This window comes from Acanthaster planci, linkage group LG02, assembly GCF_054643075.1.
Source record: "Acanthaster planci isolate LZ-2023a linkage group LG02, COTS_SCS, whole genome shotgun sequence".
Lineage (NCBI taxonomy): Eukaryota > Metazoa > Echinodermata > Asteroidea > Valvatida > Acanthasteridae > Acanthaster > Acanthaster planci.
Window position 1 is genome coordinate 29,700,294 of NC_141778.1, and position 18,539 is coordinate 29,718,832.

The 18,539-nt window shown below is 42.6% G+C and overlaps 2 protein-coding genes across 2 annotated transcripts; both read left to right on the forward strand.

Annotated features, from left to right (window-relative positions):
- The first annotated feature begins 2,063 nt into the window (after nt 1-2,063).
- Nucleotides 2,064-9,036, forward strand: LOC147800125 (uncharacterized). The gene is made up of 9 exons (XM_087132213.1): nt 2,064-2,366; nt 3,262-3,444; nt 3,608-3,908; nt 4,010-5,329; nt 5,545-5,627; nt 5,774-5,984; nt 6,231-6,301; nt 6,510-7,265; nt 7,406-9,036. Exons 1-9 carry the CDS (start codon nt 2,317-2,319, stop codon nt 8,358-8,360), a joined length of 3,930 nt encoding a protein of 1,309 aa, XP_086988339.1. The 5' UTR covers nt 2,064-2,316; the 3' UTR covers nt 8,361-9,036.
- A 1,290-nt stretch (nt 9,037-10,326) lies between these two features.
- On the forward strand, nt 10,327-17,142 carry LOC110977209 (uncharacterized). The gene is made up of 9 exons (XM_087132218.1): nt 10,327-10,478; nt 11,377-11,559; nt 11,718-12,018; nt 12,112-13,434; nt 13,643-13,725; nt 13,865-14,075; nt 14,322-14,392; nt 14,601-15,353; nt 15,494-17,142. The coding sequence occupies exons 1-9, from the start codon at nt 10,429-10,431 to the stop codon at nt 16,446-16,448; spliced, it is 3,930 nt and encodes a 1,309-aa protein (XP_086988344.1). The 5' UTR covers nt 10,327-10,428; the 3' UTR covers nt 16,449-17,142.
- Nucleotides 17,143-18,539: the final 1,397 nt, after the last annotated feature.

The following is an 18,539-nucleotide window of genomic DNA, read 5'->3' on the forward strand; positions in this document are numbered from 1 at the left end:
ATTTAAAAATTGAAAGCTTGATGCCGAAGATATGGAATTGATTTTGGAGCCAACAAAGCCTAAAACGGAGACAAACTTCAAGTTTAAGTACATATACTGGAATAATAGCAGCTTAGGGATTGGTTAGAAGTTCTTTAATTTTTTCAAGGCAACTGAGTGCTCCAAAAACTGATTTATTTTATTAATAAGTTGTACGGATTAACAATCTGGATTTTTATATGTAAATAAGTGAATTTTGAGTAGATTTTTTGAAGTGATATAAATTTTTAAACAATTTTCAACAGTTTCGCCTGGTTCATGAATATTCATGTTGTGAATTTGTTATTCATGTGACGCGCCAGACTAAAGTTGACGTGAACCTTGAAACCGGAAGTTAACGCGCAACTTTAGTCTTAACCAAAGTAAGTCTTAACTGTATGTGAAGTGGGCGTGGTTTAAACTGAAGTGACGTCCCGCTATAGTACCGAAGTGTGACTTCATTTAGAGTCATACATTCTGAAGAGCGACCCATCAAAAAGTTCTTAAGAGCAGAGAAACGTGGGCATTACAGAAACCAGTGCTGATTTGCCTTAAGCCAGCAGCGTCAAAATACTTGCAAAAATGCAACATCTTTAATTTTGGAGACAAAGTGGTCTGAGATTTTCGAAGAATGGGTAATTATTACAGGCAGTACAATATCGTTATTTTGAACTGAAGATTGCGCCTGCAATTAAGGGAAAGGTCAAATCTGGCCAAATTTTATAAAATGCAAGATTAACGCCCATTGCCACTTTCGAAGGTTTTGTTTGAAAATTTTATCGGAAACTTAACTAAAAGGGCCTTGTGACCTTGCAAGACATCCTGCCCTTTAGCATGTATTGAAGAAAATTTCTCTCCTAAATGTAGAAAATATTATCAAAAGGGTTAAAACGCAGCACAGATCTTTGCGAAAATCCTTGTCAGTGGCAAAAAGTAAGAGAATGGTCAATTCGATTCGAAACAGCTGTTTACACTTTAGGAATATATCAGAAGTACCAGATGACGAGTTTGACCAGGAATGTTTCTTTACCTTTGCACATGTCATTTACCACGACTCTGCTGTAGACTGCACAACCTGAAGGGCAGCGTCCATTTAGATCTAGCTAGGACGAAATCCTAACCCTACCCTCGCTCAGTCGTAAAAATATCCTTCCCCACCAGCGCCTAGTCCCCTGACTTAACAAGAACCTGTCAATCATCGAGTTCCGAGGGGAAAAAAGCTAGCCAAATATTTATACATTTTTTTAGTAAACATAACAGTAGTAGTAGTCCCGTACACTTACTAAATACTTTAAAGAAACTTTCCAAACCACAACCTAAATTTCCTTTTATCATGAAGATCCTTGTTACTAAGCTGTATGATGCCATGGCTGATTTTTTCATTTTGAAAAAAAAAAGATTAGCTTGATTCTGCAGGGTAATTTACAACAGTGGTTGATAACTCTTCATGGACGTTACGCAGTTGGGCAGACTATGCTGTTTGAGTAATGTTCATCACTACTGACCATAACAATGAGAACCCGCAGTGACCAGGGCGTAAAAACATGTTCCTCGGACTCAGGCCTATACCTGTAGTTTAATTTTTTTTAATTAGCAGTGCCTTTAATTGTCAAGATCATCATGTCTAACTAGAAACAGGTATATTTTCATAATATGACTGGACACTCATATCACTTTAGGGTTGCACAACACACAACACGCGCCTATAGAAAACAGTGCAAAATCGGACTGAAATAGCGCCGCCTGTTGACTCTCGTGAAGAGGTTGGCCTCCTTTTTTTTTTTACTGGAAATTCAAGATTATGGCCAGAAGATCACTTTTCGTTTCAATTTCATGGGGGTTAGCCACGAAAATTTCTTTTTATTCGCCTTTGAACGAAGATACCCCCAAAACAGCAATAAAACTAAGTGCTCATTTCTCAACTTCTGCGATCGCCCCACGGGAGCCCGCGAATCGTGGTGCGTCCGCCTTTGTGACGAAGCCACCTACGGACCGGATTATATACACCGTACCTACAACTGCCTAGCAACGATTACAGCAAATTTGCGTTTGCGCTGAACTCGTTGGTTTCCGATATCACAAACTTTCCCAATTGTTACGCCATGATCAAACGCGCAAGTTTTCAAGCGCGCTGCTGTTGCCACGTGTTGTTCGCTACTTAAACAAGAAAACACTCACCCGACCTTTGTTCTTGTTGAGCACTCGTGTGTAAGACAAGGATTTTTCTCTGCGGTACATTTTCGAATGTGACCAAAGCGATTATTCAGCAAAATTTTATTCTGACGAGAAACTGCGACAATGATAACAGTTCTGAGAATAGCTGAGGAGCTAAAGTCGGTGAATTACCGGTAAGTTCTCTCCTCCCCAGAGTTGAATAAAATGGCATACAAACACAACAGAATTAGCATTAAAAAAAACTTCCGATAAGGCCACGTTCTCTTACCGACGACTGTAAGATTAGGCTCTTAAAAAGATTTTTTCGCAGATTCGCGCACGGGTTATCCGATACGTTTACGTTGACTCTTTCCAGAGCTTTTCAGTGTTTACTCTTTCCAGAGCTAATTGATTTCCTGCTTTTGATTGTTTCTCTTTGTTTTATACTAATTGACAATAATATCCAATCATATTGTTTTCCTTGGGGTCCCCTGGCCCATGGAGCTATTGCCTGACACGAAAGTTGTGAGGTTCGTTTTGTCTCTTATCTAAACCAATGCGCAAACAATGCAGCTTAAACCGTACATTGTACACAGAATGTTAAAATGTATTTTCATCTCTTGTATTTTAACCAATTCACAAATAATAAAGCCTAAGCTATACTTATATTGCATGCGATTGTAATGAACTTGCTGTTTATTGGCTTAAGTAATAACTACTGCGTTGCTCTTCATCTTCTTTATCTCTTAATTTTTCCTCTTTTGACTAGTTGCATGCGTTCATTTTACATGGCTTCATTTACTTTTCCATCCTTCGATGCTTACTTTTATCCCACGCACATTGTATTTTTGTTTGTCTTATTGTTATTTTGACACTATTAAATGTTCTGTTTTAGTTTTTGTCAAGGCATCTCCATATAAGCGTTTGAATTCATAATTGCCGAAAACTTCATTGATTCTTGTCCTCAATCTCTCGACGTGCATAATATTAACTACATGTTTATCAATTTATTCTGTTGTATTGTATTCGAATCTTTCGGCATTATGGAAATAAATGTTGCTTGATTGATTGACTCTGTACACGTTGCAGACAACTTCAGGCACGTTGGCCGCGACTGCCAATATGGCAAGTGCGCCCATCGCTGAATGGGCAGGAATCGATCGCCTTGCCTCCAACCCTCGGTACCTCTACTCTCATGCATCCATGGCCATCTGATCCAGAAGTATTGTACAATAATCAGAGGTCAACCACGGTCATCAGGATGTTGCAAGGGTGAGCAAAAAATTACCTTCCCAAAAGTTCTTTGAAAACTCACTCTCAATGCAAGAAACATTACGGTACTAGGATGATAGAGTAACGTAAGGAATACCAATTCCACACAAATCCTTCAATTCCATTCAAACTTCCATAAAGACGGTATCTTTTTTCCTTCCAGATTGTGGACGCAACCACGAGATCTTGGTGCCGTTTCCTTGATGCAAAGGAATCTGACCGATCGATTGGGATTGGCGTCTTTCAACCGATCATGGCAAACCACCGATGCCCAAGGAGAGCAAAGAGGGGCACCTCCTTGGATGGAAAGCAAACGTTCCCGTCGTTTCAATCCAACTCGTGTGGACCAATCTGCCGCTCAGTCTTCTCTGAGCCTTCGTGGCGTAATACATCGCAACTTACCAGCCCTAAATGACCTGGGCAGCTCATTTCTGACTCCAGCTCAAACAGCATCAAATAATGAGGTACAAAAATAACAATTTGATGGTCCTGATTTTCTAATCCTGTTCTTTTCTCAGCTTATTTAATTTTTATTTGACCTCTTTTGATATCTTTATACTTGCAGCCAATGCGGACTGCCAACCGACCACCACCTAGACTCAACCATCAATTCCTTTCCAAGGGGGATAACGGAGTGTGTACTCTGCTAGTAGCAAGGCATGATGATATCACAGCGCCTCTCTTGCCTTGTGGGGATGATGCCACGGCTCCTCTTCCTCCACACGCTAACAGGAATGATAGCATCACTCCACCTGCCCCTCTTTCCGAGGTTGTTGATACCCCTCCAATTTCTCCAATCGCCGACAGGGAGAATATCAGCCCACCTGTCACTCCCCCCGAAGATGATTGCGACAGTCCAACCACCAGCAATACGATTGATGTCATCACTCCAACTGTTCCTCTTGCTGAAGTTGCTGGCACTCCTTCATTGCTGTCAGCCAATGACAGCGATGTCAGGCTACCTGTCACTCTTTCGGAAGTTGATGATAGCAATCCCAGCCCTTATAGGGATGATGGAATCGTCTCACCTTCACTTCCAGCTGAGCCTGATGATACCGTGTTTCCTCCCCAAACCACTGACAGAGACGATGGTATCCCCTCACCTGCCCTTGTTGACGTTGACGATGCATCCCCAAATGGTTCTACCATCAACAGGGATAATAACGACTCTTCCGTCCCACCCGCCGAGTCTGGTGACACCACTCTGCTTCCCAAAACCACCAACAGAGTTGATTGTATTCCATTTACTATCCCTTCTACCGAAGATGTTGATGCCATACTACCTCCGCAACACACGGACAATGATGATGGTATTCCCTCTCCTATTCCCGCTGAAGAAGACAATGCAAGTTCTCAAGTTCCCCCAATCAACAATGAAAATGATGGCATCAACTCGTCAATTACTGTGACTGAGGCCGACGATCAGCTTCCCCCTTCCCATTCTGGGAACCTTGGATTCCCCTCTCCTGTCCCTCCTGCTGAAGTAGACAATGCCACTCAACTTGCCACTCCTACTAGAGATCAAGAAATGCTCTCTCCGGAGCATTCCCCTGACGATGATACTGATCCTTGTACCCCATCTGCACGAATCAGCCAGAATGGGAGTGCAACCCCTCCTGTTCCTCCACTTGCCTCATCCACCACCAGGGTTGATGAGATCAATTCTACTTCTCCACCAACTCCACCTGTGGCTGATGACGCTGGCGCTCTTCACCGTTCTGCTGGAGATGAAGTTGCCATCTCTCAAGTAGCTTCACCTGAGAGCTCTGACACCTCTATTCCACAGTCTTCAGGTGAAGGCCGCATTTTCACCTCTCCTAATACAGATGAAAGTGCTACTGTGACTCCTCCTAGTTCAAGTGACAATCACATTGACAACCAACAGGTATGGCATCATATAAGCTGTATTAATCACTGTTTCAATTTTGTAATAGTAACTTGTTTCTATTTCTCTCCTGATGCCACATTTATTCATCCAAAAGTTGAAATGTAAAAATGTCCGAAATGTTTGTAAATTTGGCACTGCACGTACATAATTAAATAATTATAGACTCATTTATAACTTCTTCTGATGACAATTTTGCAATTCCATCTTCCCAGGTTGCCCCAAGGCCAGAGTCTACACTTCGTGCAGAAATCATGGAGAGAGTACGAGCTATGATGGCCCAATCACCGGGCAACGGGTATGTTGGTGGTATTGATGTTTTCTGATACAAAGAAATAACCAACTAAACAACGATCTGATTGATTGCAGTCACAATAAATACACTAGAGCATCAACTGCCTGAAAAATGCAGGGATCAATTTGGTCACATTTTCAAATTTGAAGGGTATCGGATGCATCAGAGCCGCTGTGGATGCAGGCAATGAGAGCCGCCCAGCAGACATCCCCTGAGGCACATCTGCAGGCTCGCCAACGGTCCCCCTCCCCAATTGTTCCTTCTACCTCTGCTAATCCAGCGGTCCATCCATGCTCTCCACGTCGAACTCGTCGCACCACTTCTCCTCAAAGTGCAGGTGGTCAACCTTCAGAGCAAGAGGTACATTAAAAATTCTTTATCTTTCATTTAGTTTTCCCTTAAAAAGATAACATCCACCATCTCCAAATTCAAAATATTTTGAGCTTTTCAATTGTGGAAGCAAAATGAGATGCTGAATGTCTATATATTAAAGGTTAAAGACTTCGTAAGCACTCACGATTGCATTTTAACCCCATCCCTTCTATTTGATTTCAATCCGGCCAACATTGTTTCCTTCCACCGTTTTATATTTTTACACTCTATCAGTCAAGCTTGACACTGAAACAAGAAATAATGCAGAGGATCCATGCCATGATGGCCCAACAACAAGCTGTTAGGTAGGTCTCCAAATTCTCTGTTTTAATGGTCTTTTCAAGTTCTCAAAGCAGACTTCTGCAAAACGAAATATCATTTCAAAAAGGATCAGTGACTCAGGTAAAGATCAGGATTAGACATACTAGAGATGCTCCAAGAAATTGTTCTGAAAATTGACCCTATATACATGTACCATCTGCATACACTTGCATATCACTTTATACTTCTCAGTAATGGTGGGAACCAGCCAATGTGGATGCAAGAGATGATGAGACAAGCGGGACAGCAACCTGCAAGGTCACGGACGCCAAATCCACCATCAACTCCTGCCATCAGTCTCACCCCCATGTCGACGTCAACACACCCACTAACACCGTGTAGACCAACGTCACCTATTCCACCGATCCTCTTGCCAAATCAACCACCCGTGGTGATGTCTTTAGTGCAGCCACTTCATCCAACTCTCCCAACACCTCCACTTACGCCACCTACCTCAATCCCAGCTATCCAACTGACAGCAAGTACTACAGCATGTCCACCTGCACCAACCATCCCATCAAATCCACCAGGTGTGCCCATGCCTGTGGCCCTGGCAACTCCATCAGTCTTGCCACCGAGTCTGCCTCTTCCCACACTACCACTGACACCACCTCCATCCTCCCCAGACATCCAACAAATGACAGGTGCCGTGGCGTGTCCACTTCACCCGACCCTGCCATCAAATCAACATGCTGTTCCTCTTCTTGTCAGAACGACTGCTCTAGTGAATCCATCAGTGGTAGTGCCGCCATCAACATCGCTCACACCTGTACTGACACCTCCACAGACGCCACATCAATCAGTACCTACTATTCCTCCACCAACAGCAGCTGCACCTTGTCCACCTTCCCCGTCAAGACTAGCTGCAGCTGCACCCTCTCCTCCAGTTCCTCCGGCAGTTCAGTCAGCATCACCAGTCCCAGTCACACCGCTTGCCACTCCTAAAAAGTGAGTATGTTTTCACCTGTGCATTGCTGTTTCTTCCTGCAATAAAAGGAACACTCGTGAAATTTAGCCAAAATGGGGCTGAAATTAATCTCTTTTATGTTCATGCATATCTCCATTTCTCTTTATTTGTTCGCTTACAGGAGACGACGTGCAACCATTCAAAGTCCACCAGTTATTGGCAAGAAGCAAAGGGAAGGGACCTCACCTCCAGTACAGACTCAGCCAACACAGCCCACTGTACCATGTTTCCCTGCCCCTTTGCCATCTGAGTCATCTTTCATCCCGATACAAAAATACGATGACTTGGAGGATGTAACTAACCAAGGACAGGCTGTCTGCCTTGGGACTGGAGCATTTGGTGACATCCTATTAAAGAGAAGGAAGTCAGATGCATCCTTGGTGGCAGTCAAGCAGCTTCGGAATGTGCAAGACCCAAATGAAGCATACAGCAAAATGATCAAAGAGATCAGATGCATGATGGCCGTGCAACATCACCGTGAATTCCCTAAGGTCTGGGGAATCATTGACCAGACAACTTTCGCCATTGAGTTTATCGGCGACGGAACTAACTTCACATCTACTGATCTCTATTTCTTTCTGGTCAACCCTCCTTCTGGCTTGACCACAGTGGACTACATCAACATATGCCTGGACATATCAAGAGGACTGCTTGCCCTGCATGAGGCTGGATGGTCCCACAACGACCTTCATAACGGCAATGTCATGATTTGGCGCGATCCAAGCAGGTCCAACAACTGGGCTGCCAAAATCATCGACCTGGGACTCACCACGAGGATTGACCTACCACCACCAACATTTATGTTTGATTCACCCAAAAAGGCGTGGTGTTATCAAAACTGCCCACACATGGCCCCAGAGATCGTAGAAGGTGTATGCCAGCAAGGAGTTAAAGGAGATATATACAGTTTAGGTGACTTATTCCACATAATAGCAGACAACAAGGCTGAGCTGACTTCTATATGGGACATTGGTGAACGCTGCAAAGCTAGAATGCCACATGACCGTCCTACCGTGGAGTCAGTCATTAGGGATATTGAAAGTCTGTTGGCAGCAAGAAGTGGTGCAGCACCATAAGAAGAGTTAATCTAATTCTATGGTTTCAAAATAAAATCTAATAAATGGACAAAAATGAAATAAACAGATACAATCCTTACTCTCTGAAAAAAAACATTTTAGCTTACTGATGTGTGTTCAGCAGCTGTTTAAACTGTAAGTTCATATAGTTTCTCAAAGTCATGAGCATTACTGATTGCCGCTTAGTTCCTGATTACTTCGTTACAGACAAGTTGCTTTAAAATTATTCGGTCATGAATGATTGCCTGTAATTACCTTTAATATATATATCCCTCGGTGAGATTGACTTCATGCACATTTTGCAATGTTTTTATTGTTTGACAAACTGTTCAAAATAAAAAGTTGTGAATCTTCTCTGCCGTTTATCAAGAACTTTCATCCTTAATCTGTTCAATACAACTTAGAATTCGTGATTCCATCGCAATTCAATTTCAGTTGGAGTCTGCCAAATCAGGGTTGCACTCCATAAACTTCTACTGGTGTCCATATGCTCAGAAATGTAACTTCTTTTCTTTGAAACTAGCAACTAACATTGTGTATAGCATGCACATCAGCCCTCTCATTCGAAGAATTCTTTGTAACCTTTTTTCCCTTTGTATACGTATACTGTGGAACCTGCTGTTGTATGCAATTGGCAAGTTTCCCATTGGATTAAAAAATAAATCTCACAAAATTATATACAGACTAATTCAAGATTCATTCTCTGTGTAAACAAAATGTATAAAGATGAGTTGTAAAGTTATCAAAACAAATTCCAAGAAAAGTGTTTGTTTTGCGACAAAAATTCGTTTTTTAATTGCTGTTTGCATTTTAAGAATATATCAGAATTACCAGATAACGAGTTTGCCCAGGAATATTTCTTTGCACATGACGTGACCACCACTCTGTGGCAGACTGCACAACCTAAGGGATAGCGTCTATTTGGATCCGGCTGTGCATGTGACGACATTCTACCCCCACCCTCGCTCGGTCGTAAAAATATCCTTCCGAATTCTATACCAGCGCCTCGTCCCATGACTTTGCAAGAACTCGTCTATCATGGGGTTCCCGAGGAAAAAGCTCGCCAAAATTTTATACAGTAAACATAACAGTAGCAGTCCCATACACTTTCTAAATGCTTTAAAGAAACTTTCGAAACAACAGCCTCAATTTCCTTTTATCACGAAGATCCTCGTTTAACTGTAAGATGCCATGGCTGGTTTTTCATTTTAAAAAATGATTTAAGCTACATTCCGCCAGGTAATTTGTGGCTCATAACTTTTCATGGATCTGACGCAATTTGGCCGATTTTCATCACTACTGACCATAATATGAGACCTCTGAGTTACCAGGGCATAAAAAACAGGTTCCTCGGACTCACACCTACACCTGTAGCTTGTTTTTTTAATTATCTGTTGACTTTTATTTTCAAGATCATTATCTCTCACTAGAAACAGCCATATTTCCATAATATGATAGGACACTCAGATGGCCTTAGCCACATTTTATGGCGATTATTTATAATTATTCACGTGAACGGGTTGAGGACCAATTAGAGTGCTCCAATTCAATGAACTTGGCCCGAATTACGTACACCTACAGCTGCCTAGCAACGATTACTGCAAATGTGCGTTTGCCTACAAACGTTGAACTCGTTGGTTTCTGATATCACAAACTTTCCCAATCCTGTTCGTAAGTGACTTCGTCACAAGGGCAGACGCACCACGATTTGCAGGCTTTCATTGGACAATCGCTGAAGTTGCGCGTTAACTTCTGGTTCCATGGTTCCACGTAAACGGCGATCAATGCATGTAACTCTATGTCCAGTGCACGATGCAGTGGGCGTGATTTAAACTGAAGTGACGTCACACTTACGAACCGGATTGTTACGCCATGATCAAACGCGCAAGTTTTCAAGCGCGCTGCTGTTGCCACGTGGTGTTCGCTACTTAAACAAGAAAACACTCACCCGACCTTTGTTCTTGTTGAGCACTCGTGTGTAAGACAAGGATTTTTCTCTGCAGTACATTTTCGAATGTGACCAATGCGATTATTCAGCAAAGTTTTGTTCTGACGAGAAACTGCGACAATGATAACAGTTCTGAGAATAGCTGAGGAACTAAAGTCGGTGAATTACCGGTAAGTTCTCTGCTCCCCAGAGTTGAATAGAATGGCATACTAACACAACAATAGAATAAACATTAAAAAAGAATTCTGATAAGGCAAAGTTCTCTTACCGACGACTGTAAGATTAGGCTCTTAAAAAGATTTTTTCGCAGATTCGCGCACGTGTTGTCCGATATGTTTACGTTGACTTGGAGTGTTTACTCTTTCCAGAGCTAATCGATTTCCTGCTTTTGTTTGTTTCTCTTTGTTTTATACTAATTGACAATAATATCCAATCACATTGTTCTCCTTGGGGTCCCCTGGCCCATGGAGCTATTGCCTGACACGAAAGTTGTGAGGTTCGTTTTGTCTCTTATCTAAACCAATGCGCAAACAATGCAGCTTAAACCGTACATTGTACACAAAATGTTATAATGTATTTTCATGTCTTGTATTTTAACCAATTCACGAATAATAAAGCCTAAACTATACTTATATTGCATGCGATTGTAATGAACTTGCTGTTTATTGGCTTATGTAATAACTACTGCGTTGCTCTTCATCTTCTTTATCTCTTAATTTTTCTTCTTTTGACTAGTTGCATGAGTTCATTTTACATGGCTTCATTCATTTTTCCATCCCTCGATGCTTACTTTCATCCCATGTACATTGTAGTTTTGTTTGTCTAATTGTTATTTTGTCACTGTTAAATGTTCTGATTTAGTTTTTGTCAAGGCATCTCCATATAAGCGTTTGAATTCGGAAGACGCCCCCATAATTGCCGAAGACTTTATTGATTCTTATCCTCAATCTATCGACGTGTATAATATTAACTACATGTTTATCAATTTATTCTGTTGTATTGTATTCGAATCTTTCGGCATTATGGAAATAAATGTTGCTTGATTGATTGACTCTGTACACGTTGCAGACAACTTCAGGCCCGTTGGCCGCGACTGCCAATATGGCAAGTGCGCCCATCGCTGAACAGGCAGGAATCGATCCCCTTGCCTCCAACCCTCGGTACCTCTACTCTCATGCATCCGTGGCCATCTGATCCAGAAGTATTGTACAATAATCAGAGGTCAACCACGGTCATCAGGATGTTGCAAGGGTGAGCAAAAAATTACCTTCCCAAAAGTTCTTTGAAAAATCACTCTCAATGCACGAAACATTACTTGGATGATAGAGTAACGTAGGGAATACCAATTACACACAAATCCTTCAATTCCATTCAAACTTCCATAAAGACGGTATCTTTTTTCCTTCCAGGTTGTGGACGCAACCACGAGATCTTGGTGCCGTTTCCTTGATGCAGAGGAATCTGATCGATCGATTGGGATTGGCGTCTTTCAACCGATCATGGCAAACCACCGATGTCCAGGGAGAGCAAAGAGGGGCACCTCCTTGGATGGAAAGCAAAGGTTCCCGTCGTTTCAATCCAACTCGTGTGGACCAATCTGCCGCTCAGTCTTCTCTGAGCCTTCGTGGCGTAATACATCGCTACTCACCAGCCCTAAATGACCTGGACAGCTCATTTCTGACTCCAGCTCAAACAGCATCAAATAATGAGGTACAAAAATAACAATTTGATGGTCATGATTTTCTAACCCCGTTCTTTTCTCAGCTTATTTATTTGACCTCTTTTGATATTTTATACTTGCAGCTAATGCGGACCGCCAACCAACCACCACCTGGACTCAACCATCAATTCCTTTCCGAGGGGGATAACGGAGTGCGTACTCCTCTGCTAGTAGCGAGGCATGATGATATCACAGCGCCTCTCTTGCCTTGTGGGGATGATGCCACGGCTCCTCTTCCTCCACACGCTAACAGGAATGATAGCATCACTCCACCTGCCCCTCTTTCCGAGGTTGTTGATACCCCTCCAATTTCTCCAACCGCCGACAGGGAGAATATCAGCCCACCTTTCACTCCCCCCGAAGATGATTGCGACAGTCCAACCACCAGCAATACGATTGACGTCATCACTCCAATTGTTCCTCTTGCTGAAGTTGCTGGCACTCCTTCATTGCTGCCAGCCAATGACAAGGATGTCAGGCTACCTGTCACTCTTTCGGAAGTTGATAATAGCAATCCCACCCCTTACAGGGATAATGGAATCGTCTCACCTTTACTTCCAGCTGAGCCTGATGATACCGTGTTTCCTCCCCAAACCACTGACAGAGACGATGGTATCACCTCACCTGCCCTTGTTGATGTTGATGATGCCTCCCCAAATGGTTCTACCATCAACAGGGATAATAACGACTCTTCCGTCCCACCCGCTGAGTCTGGTGACACCACTCTGCTTCCCCAAACCACCAACAGAGTTGATTGTATTCCATTTACTGTCCCTTCTACCGAAGATGTTGATGCCATACTACTTCCGCAGCACACGAACAAAGATGATGGTATTCCCTCTCCTATCCCAGCTGAAGGTGACAATGCAAGTTCTCAAGTTCCCCCTATCAACAATGAAAATGATGGCATCAACTCGTCAATTACTGTGACTGAGGCCGACGATCAGCTTCCCCCTTCCCATTCTGGGAACCTTGGATTCCCCTCTCCTGTCCCTCCTGCTGAAGTAGACAATGCCACTCAACTTGCCACTCCTACTAGAGATCAAGAAGTGCTCTCTCCGGAGCATTCCCCTGACGATGATACTGATCCTTGTACCCCATCTGCACGAATCAGCCAGAATGGGAGTGCAACCCCTCCTGTTCCTCCACTTGCCTCATCCACCACCAGGGTTGATGAGATCAATTCTACTTCTCCACCAACTCCACCTGTGGCTGATGACGCTGGCGCTCTTCACCTTTCTGTTGGAGATGAAGTTGCCATCTCTCAAGTAGCTTCACCTGAGAGCTCTGGCACCCCTGTTCCACAGTCTTCAGGTGAAGGCCGCATTGTCACTTCTCATAATACAGATGAAAGTGCTACTGTGACTCCTCCTAGTTCAAGTGACAATCACATTGACAACCAACAGGTATGGCGTCATATAAGCTGTATTAATCACTGTTTCAATTTTGTAATAGTAACTTGTTTCTATTTCTCTCCTGATGCCACATTTATTCATCCAAAAGTTGAAATGTAAAAATGTCCGAAATGTTTGTAAATTTGGCTCTGTACATAATTAAATAATTATAGACTCATTTAAAAATTCTGATGACAATTTCGCTATTCAATCTTCCCAGGTTGCCCCAAGGCCAGAGTCTACACTTCGTGCAGAAATCATGGAGAGAGTACGAGCTATGATGGCCCAATCACCGGGCAACGGGTATGTTGGTGGTATAGATGTTTTAAAGAAATAACCAACTAAACAAAGATCTGATTGATTTTAGTCACAATAAATACACTTGAGCATCAATTGCCTGAAAAATGCAGGGATCAATTTGGTCACATTTTCAAATTTGAAGGGTATCGGATGCATCAGAGCCGCTGTGGATGCAGGCAATGAGAGCCGCCCAGCAGACATCCCCTGAGGCACATCTGCAGGCTCGCCAACGGTCCCCCTCCCCAATTGTTCCTTCTACCTCTGCTAATCCAGCGATCCATCCATGCTCTCCATATCGAACTCGTCCCACCACCTCTCCTCAGAGTGCAGGTGGTCAACCTTCAGAGCAAGAGGTACATTTAAAATTCTTTATTTTTCATTTAGTTTTCCCTTAAAAAGATAACATCCACCAGCTCCAAATTCAAAATATTTTGAGCTTTCCAATTGTGGAAGCAAAATGAGATGCTGAATGTCTATATATTAAAGGTTAAAGACTTCGTAAGCACTCACGATTGCATTTTAACCCCATCCCTTCTATTTGATTTCAATCCGGCCAACATTGTTTCCTTCCACCGTTTTATATTTTTACACTCTATCAGTCAAGCTTGACACTGAAACAAGAAATAATGCAGAGGATCCATGCCATGATGGCCCAACAACAAGCTGTTAGGTAGGTCTCCAAATTCTCTGTTTTAATAGTCTTTTCAAGTTCTCAAAGCAGACTTCTGCAAAACGAAATATCATTTCAAAAAGGATCAGTGATTCAGGTAAAGATCAGTATTAGACGTACTAGAGATGCTCCGAGAAATTATTCTGAAAATTGACCCTATATACATCTACTATCTGCATACACTTGTATATCACTTTAAACTTCTCAGTAATGGTGGGAGCCAGCCAATGTGGATGCAAGAGATGATGAGACAAGCGGGACAGCGACCTGCAAGGTCACGGACGCCAAGTCCACCGTTAACTCCTACCATCAGTCCCACCCCCATGTCGACCTCAACACACCCACCAACACCGTGTAGACCAACGTCACCTATTCCACCGATCCTCCTGCCAAATCAACCACCCGTGGTGATGTCTTCAATGCAGCCACTTCATCCAACTCTCCCAACACCTCCACTTACGCCACCTACCTCAATCCCAGCGATCCAACTGACAGCAAGTACTCCAGCATGTCCACCTGCACCAACCCTCCCATCAAATCCACCAGCTGTGCCCATGCCTGTGGCCCTGGCAACTCCATCAGTCTTGCCACCAAGTCTGCCTCTTCCCACAGTACCACTAGCACCATCTCCATCCACCCCAGCCATCCAACAAATGACAGGTGCTGTGGCGTGTCCACTTCACCCGACCCTGACATCAAATCAACATGCTGTTCCTCTTGTCAGAACGACTGCTCTAGTGAATCCATCAGTGGTAGTGCCACCATCAACACCGCGTACACCTGTACTGACACCTCCACAGACGCTACATCAATCAGTACCTACTATTCCTCCACCAACAGCAGCTGCACCTTGTCCACCTTCCCCGTCAAGACTAGCTGCAGCTGCACCTTCTCCTCCAATTCCTCCGGCAGTTCAGTCAGCATCACCAGTCCCAGTCACACCGCTTGCCACTCCTAAAAAGTGAGTATGTTTTCACCTGCGCATTGCTGTTTCTTCCTGCAATAAAAGGAACACTCGTGAAATTTAGCCAAAATGGGGCTGAAATTAATCTCTTTTATGTTCATGCATATCTCCATTTCTCTTCATTTGTTCGCTTACAGGAGACGACGTGCAACCATTCAAAGTCCACCAGTTATTGGCAAGAAGCAAAGGGAAGGGACCTCACCTCCAGTACAGACTCAGCCAACACAGCCCACTGTACCATGTTTCCCTGCCCCTTTGCCATCTGAGTCATCTTTCATCCCGATACAAAAATACGATGACTTGGAGGATGTAACTAACCAAGGACAGACTGTCTGCCTTGGGACTGGAGCATTTGGTGACATCCTATTAAAGAGAAGGAAGTCAGATGCATCCTTGGTGGCAGTCAAGCAGCTTCGGAATGTGCAAGACCCAAATGAAGCATACAGCAAAATGATCAAAGAGATCAGATGCATGATGGCCGTGCAACATCACCGTGAATTCCCTAAAGTCTGGGGAATCATCGACCAGACAACTTTCGCCATTGAGTTTATCGGCGACGGAACTAACTTCACATCTACTGATCTCTATTTCTTTCTGGTCAACCCTCCTTCTGGCTTGACCACAGTGGACTACATCAACATATGCCTGGACATATCAAGAGGACTGCTTGCCCTGCATGAGGCTGGATGGTCCCACAACGACCTTCATAACGGCAATGTCATGATTTGGCGCGATCCAAGCAGGTCCAACAACTGGGCTGCCAAAATCATCGACCTGGGACTCACCACGAGGATTGACCTACCACCACCAACATTTATGTTTGATTCACCCAAAAAGGCGTGGTGTTATCAAAACTGCCCACACATGGCCCCAGAGATCGTAGAAGGTGTATGCCAGCAAGGAGTTAAAGGAGATATATACAGTTTAGGTGACTTATTCCACATAATAGCAGACAACAAGGCTGAGCTAACTTCTATATGGGACATTGGTGAACGCTGCAAAGCTAGAATGCCACATGACCGTCCTACCGTGGAGTCAGTTATTAGGGATATTGAAAGGCTGCTTGCAGCAAGAAGTGGTGCAGCACCATAAGCAGAGTTAATCTAATTCTATGGTTTCAAAATAAAATCTAATAAATGAACAAAAAATGAAATAAACAGGTACAATCCTTACTCTCTAAAAAAAAAAAACAGTTTAGCTTACTGATGTGTGTTCAGCAGCTGTATAAACCGTAAGTTCATATGGTTTTTCAAAGTCATGAGTATTACTGATGGCCGCTTAGTTCCTGATTACTCTGTTACAGACAATTGCTATAAAATTATTCAGTCATGAATGATTGCCTGTAATTGCCTTCAATATCCCTCGGTGTATCGGGTAAGGTTGCAAGAGAATTTTGCAATGTTTTTATTGTTTGACAAACTGTCTAAAACAAAAAGTTTTGAATCTTCTCTGCCGTTTATCTATGACTTTCATCATGAATCAGTTCAACACAAGTTAGAATTCATGATTCGATCGCAATTCAATTTCAGTTGGAGTCTGCCAAATCAGGGTTACACTCCATAAAATTTTACTGGTGTCCATATTTACAAATATGATCAGAAATGTAACTTCTTTTCTTTGATAGGTGTACAACTAACATTGTGTATAGAACACATATAAACCCTCTCATTCGAGGGATTCATTGTAACTTTTTTCCCCTTTGTATGCATATACTGTGAAACTTGCTGTTTTATGCAATGGGCAAGTTTCCCATTGGATTAAAAAATAAATCCCACAAAAGTATATACAGACTAATTCAAGATTCATCCTCTGTGTAAGCAAAATGTATACAGATGAGTTGTAAAGTTGTCAAGACAATTTCTAAGAAAAGTGGTTTTTTTTTGCAACATTTTGACGGCAAAGAAAACAATTATTACAAATAGAGTCAATCAAATAATACAAATCACCAAAAGCCAGTGCAACAAACCTTTCCCTTAATGATTAAAAAAGTAAATAAAGGCTGATGGTAGTAATAAAGGGACAACTTTAAGGGCCAAATAAAAGGACATTAAGTTAGCAGCCAAGTTCAACACCTGCGCGCGTACCTCATTTATTAAACAGACTTGTCTCTATGTGCACGGAGATAGGGAAATTTGACGTTCTGACTTTTCCGTTACTGTACATTCCAAGACTCTCCCTCCAACACGAAGAAGATAGTTCCAGGGATATAGTTTAGCGGTCATAATCGAGAGCCAGTTTTGGGGAATTGTTTATTCGTCCCGATAGTTGGGTAAGAATGAAAATGAAGTTCACATTACGTTAAAAGCGCCCTCAACTGAGACGAAACCAAAGTTTTAAGAGTATCCTCGAGTGAAAGCGCCCTCTATGGAACTACACTAAAGGGAATTCTCCTGATTACACTTTTATGTTTTCATGCACCTGGAAGTACTCTTGCATTATATCCCAAAGTTAGACAAGTTCGTGGTTCAACATTTGAAGCTGAATAACCACATTCGTGGCTGCAGGATCTTTGAGTGCAATACCGTATATCAGTTATCTAAGGTCTGTGACTTATTTCACCCACTGAAAAATCATGCTTCACTAGGAAGGTCTGGCATGCAGTCATATATTTTTCATGAATGGATAATAAAAAATATTTGGCTATTATTGCTAGAAACTAGTTCAGAAAATATTCTTGTTCAATGGATGTTTTTTGAAGACAAAAAAGTCACGTAACCCTGAAAATGTTCATCCCATAAAACAAGCTGTTCTAGCCAAGCATTTCGTTTAAGTACTGTACTAATTCAGTAGCCTCTGTAATTCAACCTTATTCACTGGCAGTCTCCCTTCAAGTCAGTCAGGGATCTTGGTGTAAGTTTAGGGTTTCCATCGAAGTCTCATCCTATGGACTCTTGCCCCTTCCAGTCAGTTTTTGGGATAGCTTAGTGATTGCAATAGCATGACCAGATAACCTAATATTTCCCCTGGGAGATTGGGCAGTAACATCATGAAGTGTGCCAAAGCCCAATGTTCTTACTCCAAAGAGTGGGAGGTGCTAGACCCGAAAAAACAAGGGTTCACGAAAAAAAGTCAGACGACTTTATCTTCAAAAGAAAAATGTTGTTGACCCCAAGTTATTTGCCTTGAGATGCTTTGGCTGGCACAAATTGCTTTGAAATATAAGCACAGATACCAGTTCCGAAA

Coding starts and splice junctions, on each gene's coding strand:
- LOC147800125 (XM_087132213.1), top strand. CDS start 2,317: ATGATAACAGTTCTGAGAATAGCTGAGGAGCTAAAGTCGGTGAATTAC. Junction 3,909..4,009: donor AAACAGCATCAAATAATGAG/GTACAAAAATAA, acceptor TTATACTTGCAG/CCAATGCGGACTGCCAACCG. Junction 7,266..7,405: donor CCGCTTGCCACTCCTAAAAA/GTGAGTATGTTT, acceptor GTTCGCTTACAG/GAGACGACGTGCAACCATTC.
- LOC110977209 (XM_087132218.1), top strand. CDS start 10,429: ATGATAACAGTTCTGAGAATAGCTGAGGAACTAAAGTCGGTGAATTAC. Junction 13,726..13,864: donor GCCCAATCACCGGGCAACGG/GTATGTTGGTGG, acceptor TCAAATTTGAAG/GGTATCGGATGCATCAGAGC. Junction 15,354..15,493: donor CCGCTTGCCACTCCTAAAAA/GTGAGTATGTTT, acceptor GTTCGCTTACAG/GAGACGACGTGCAACCATTC.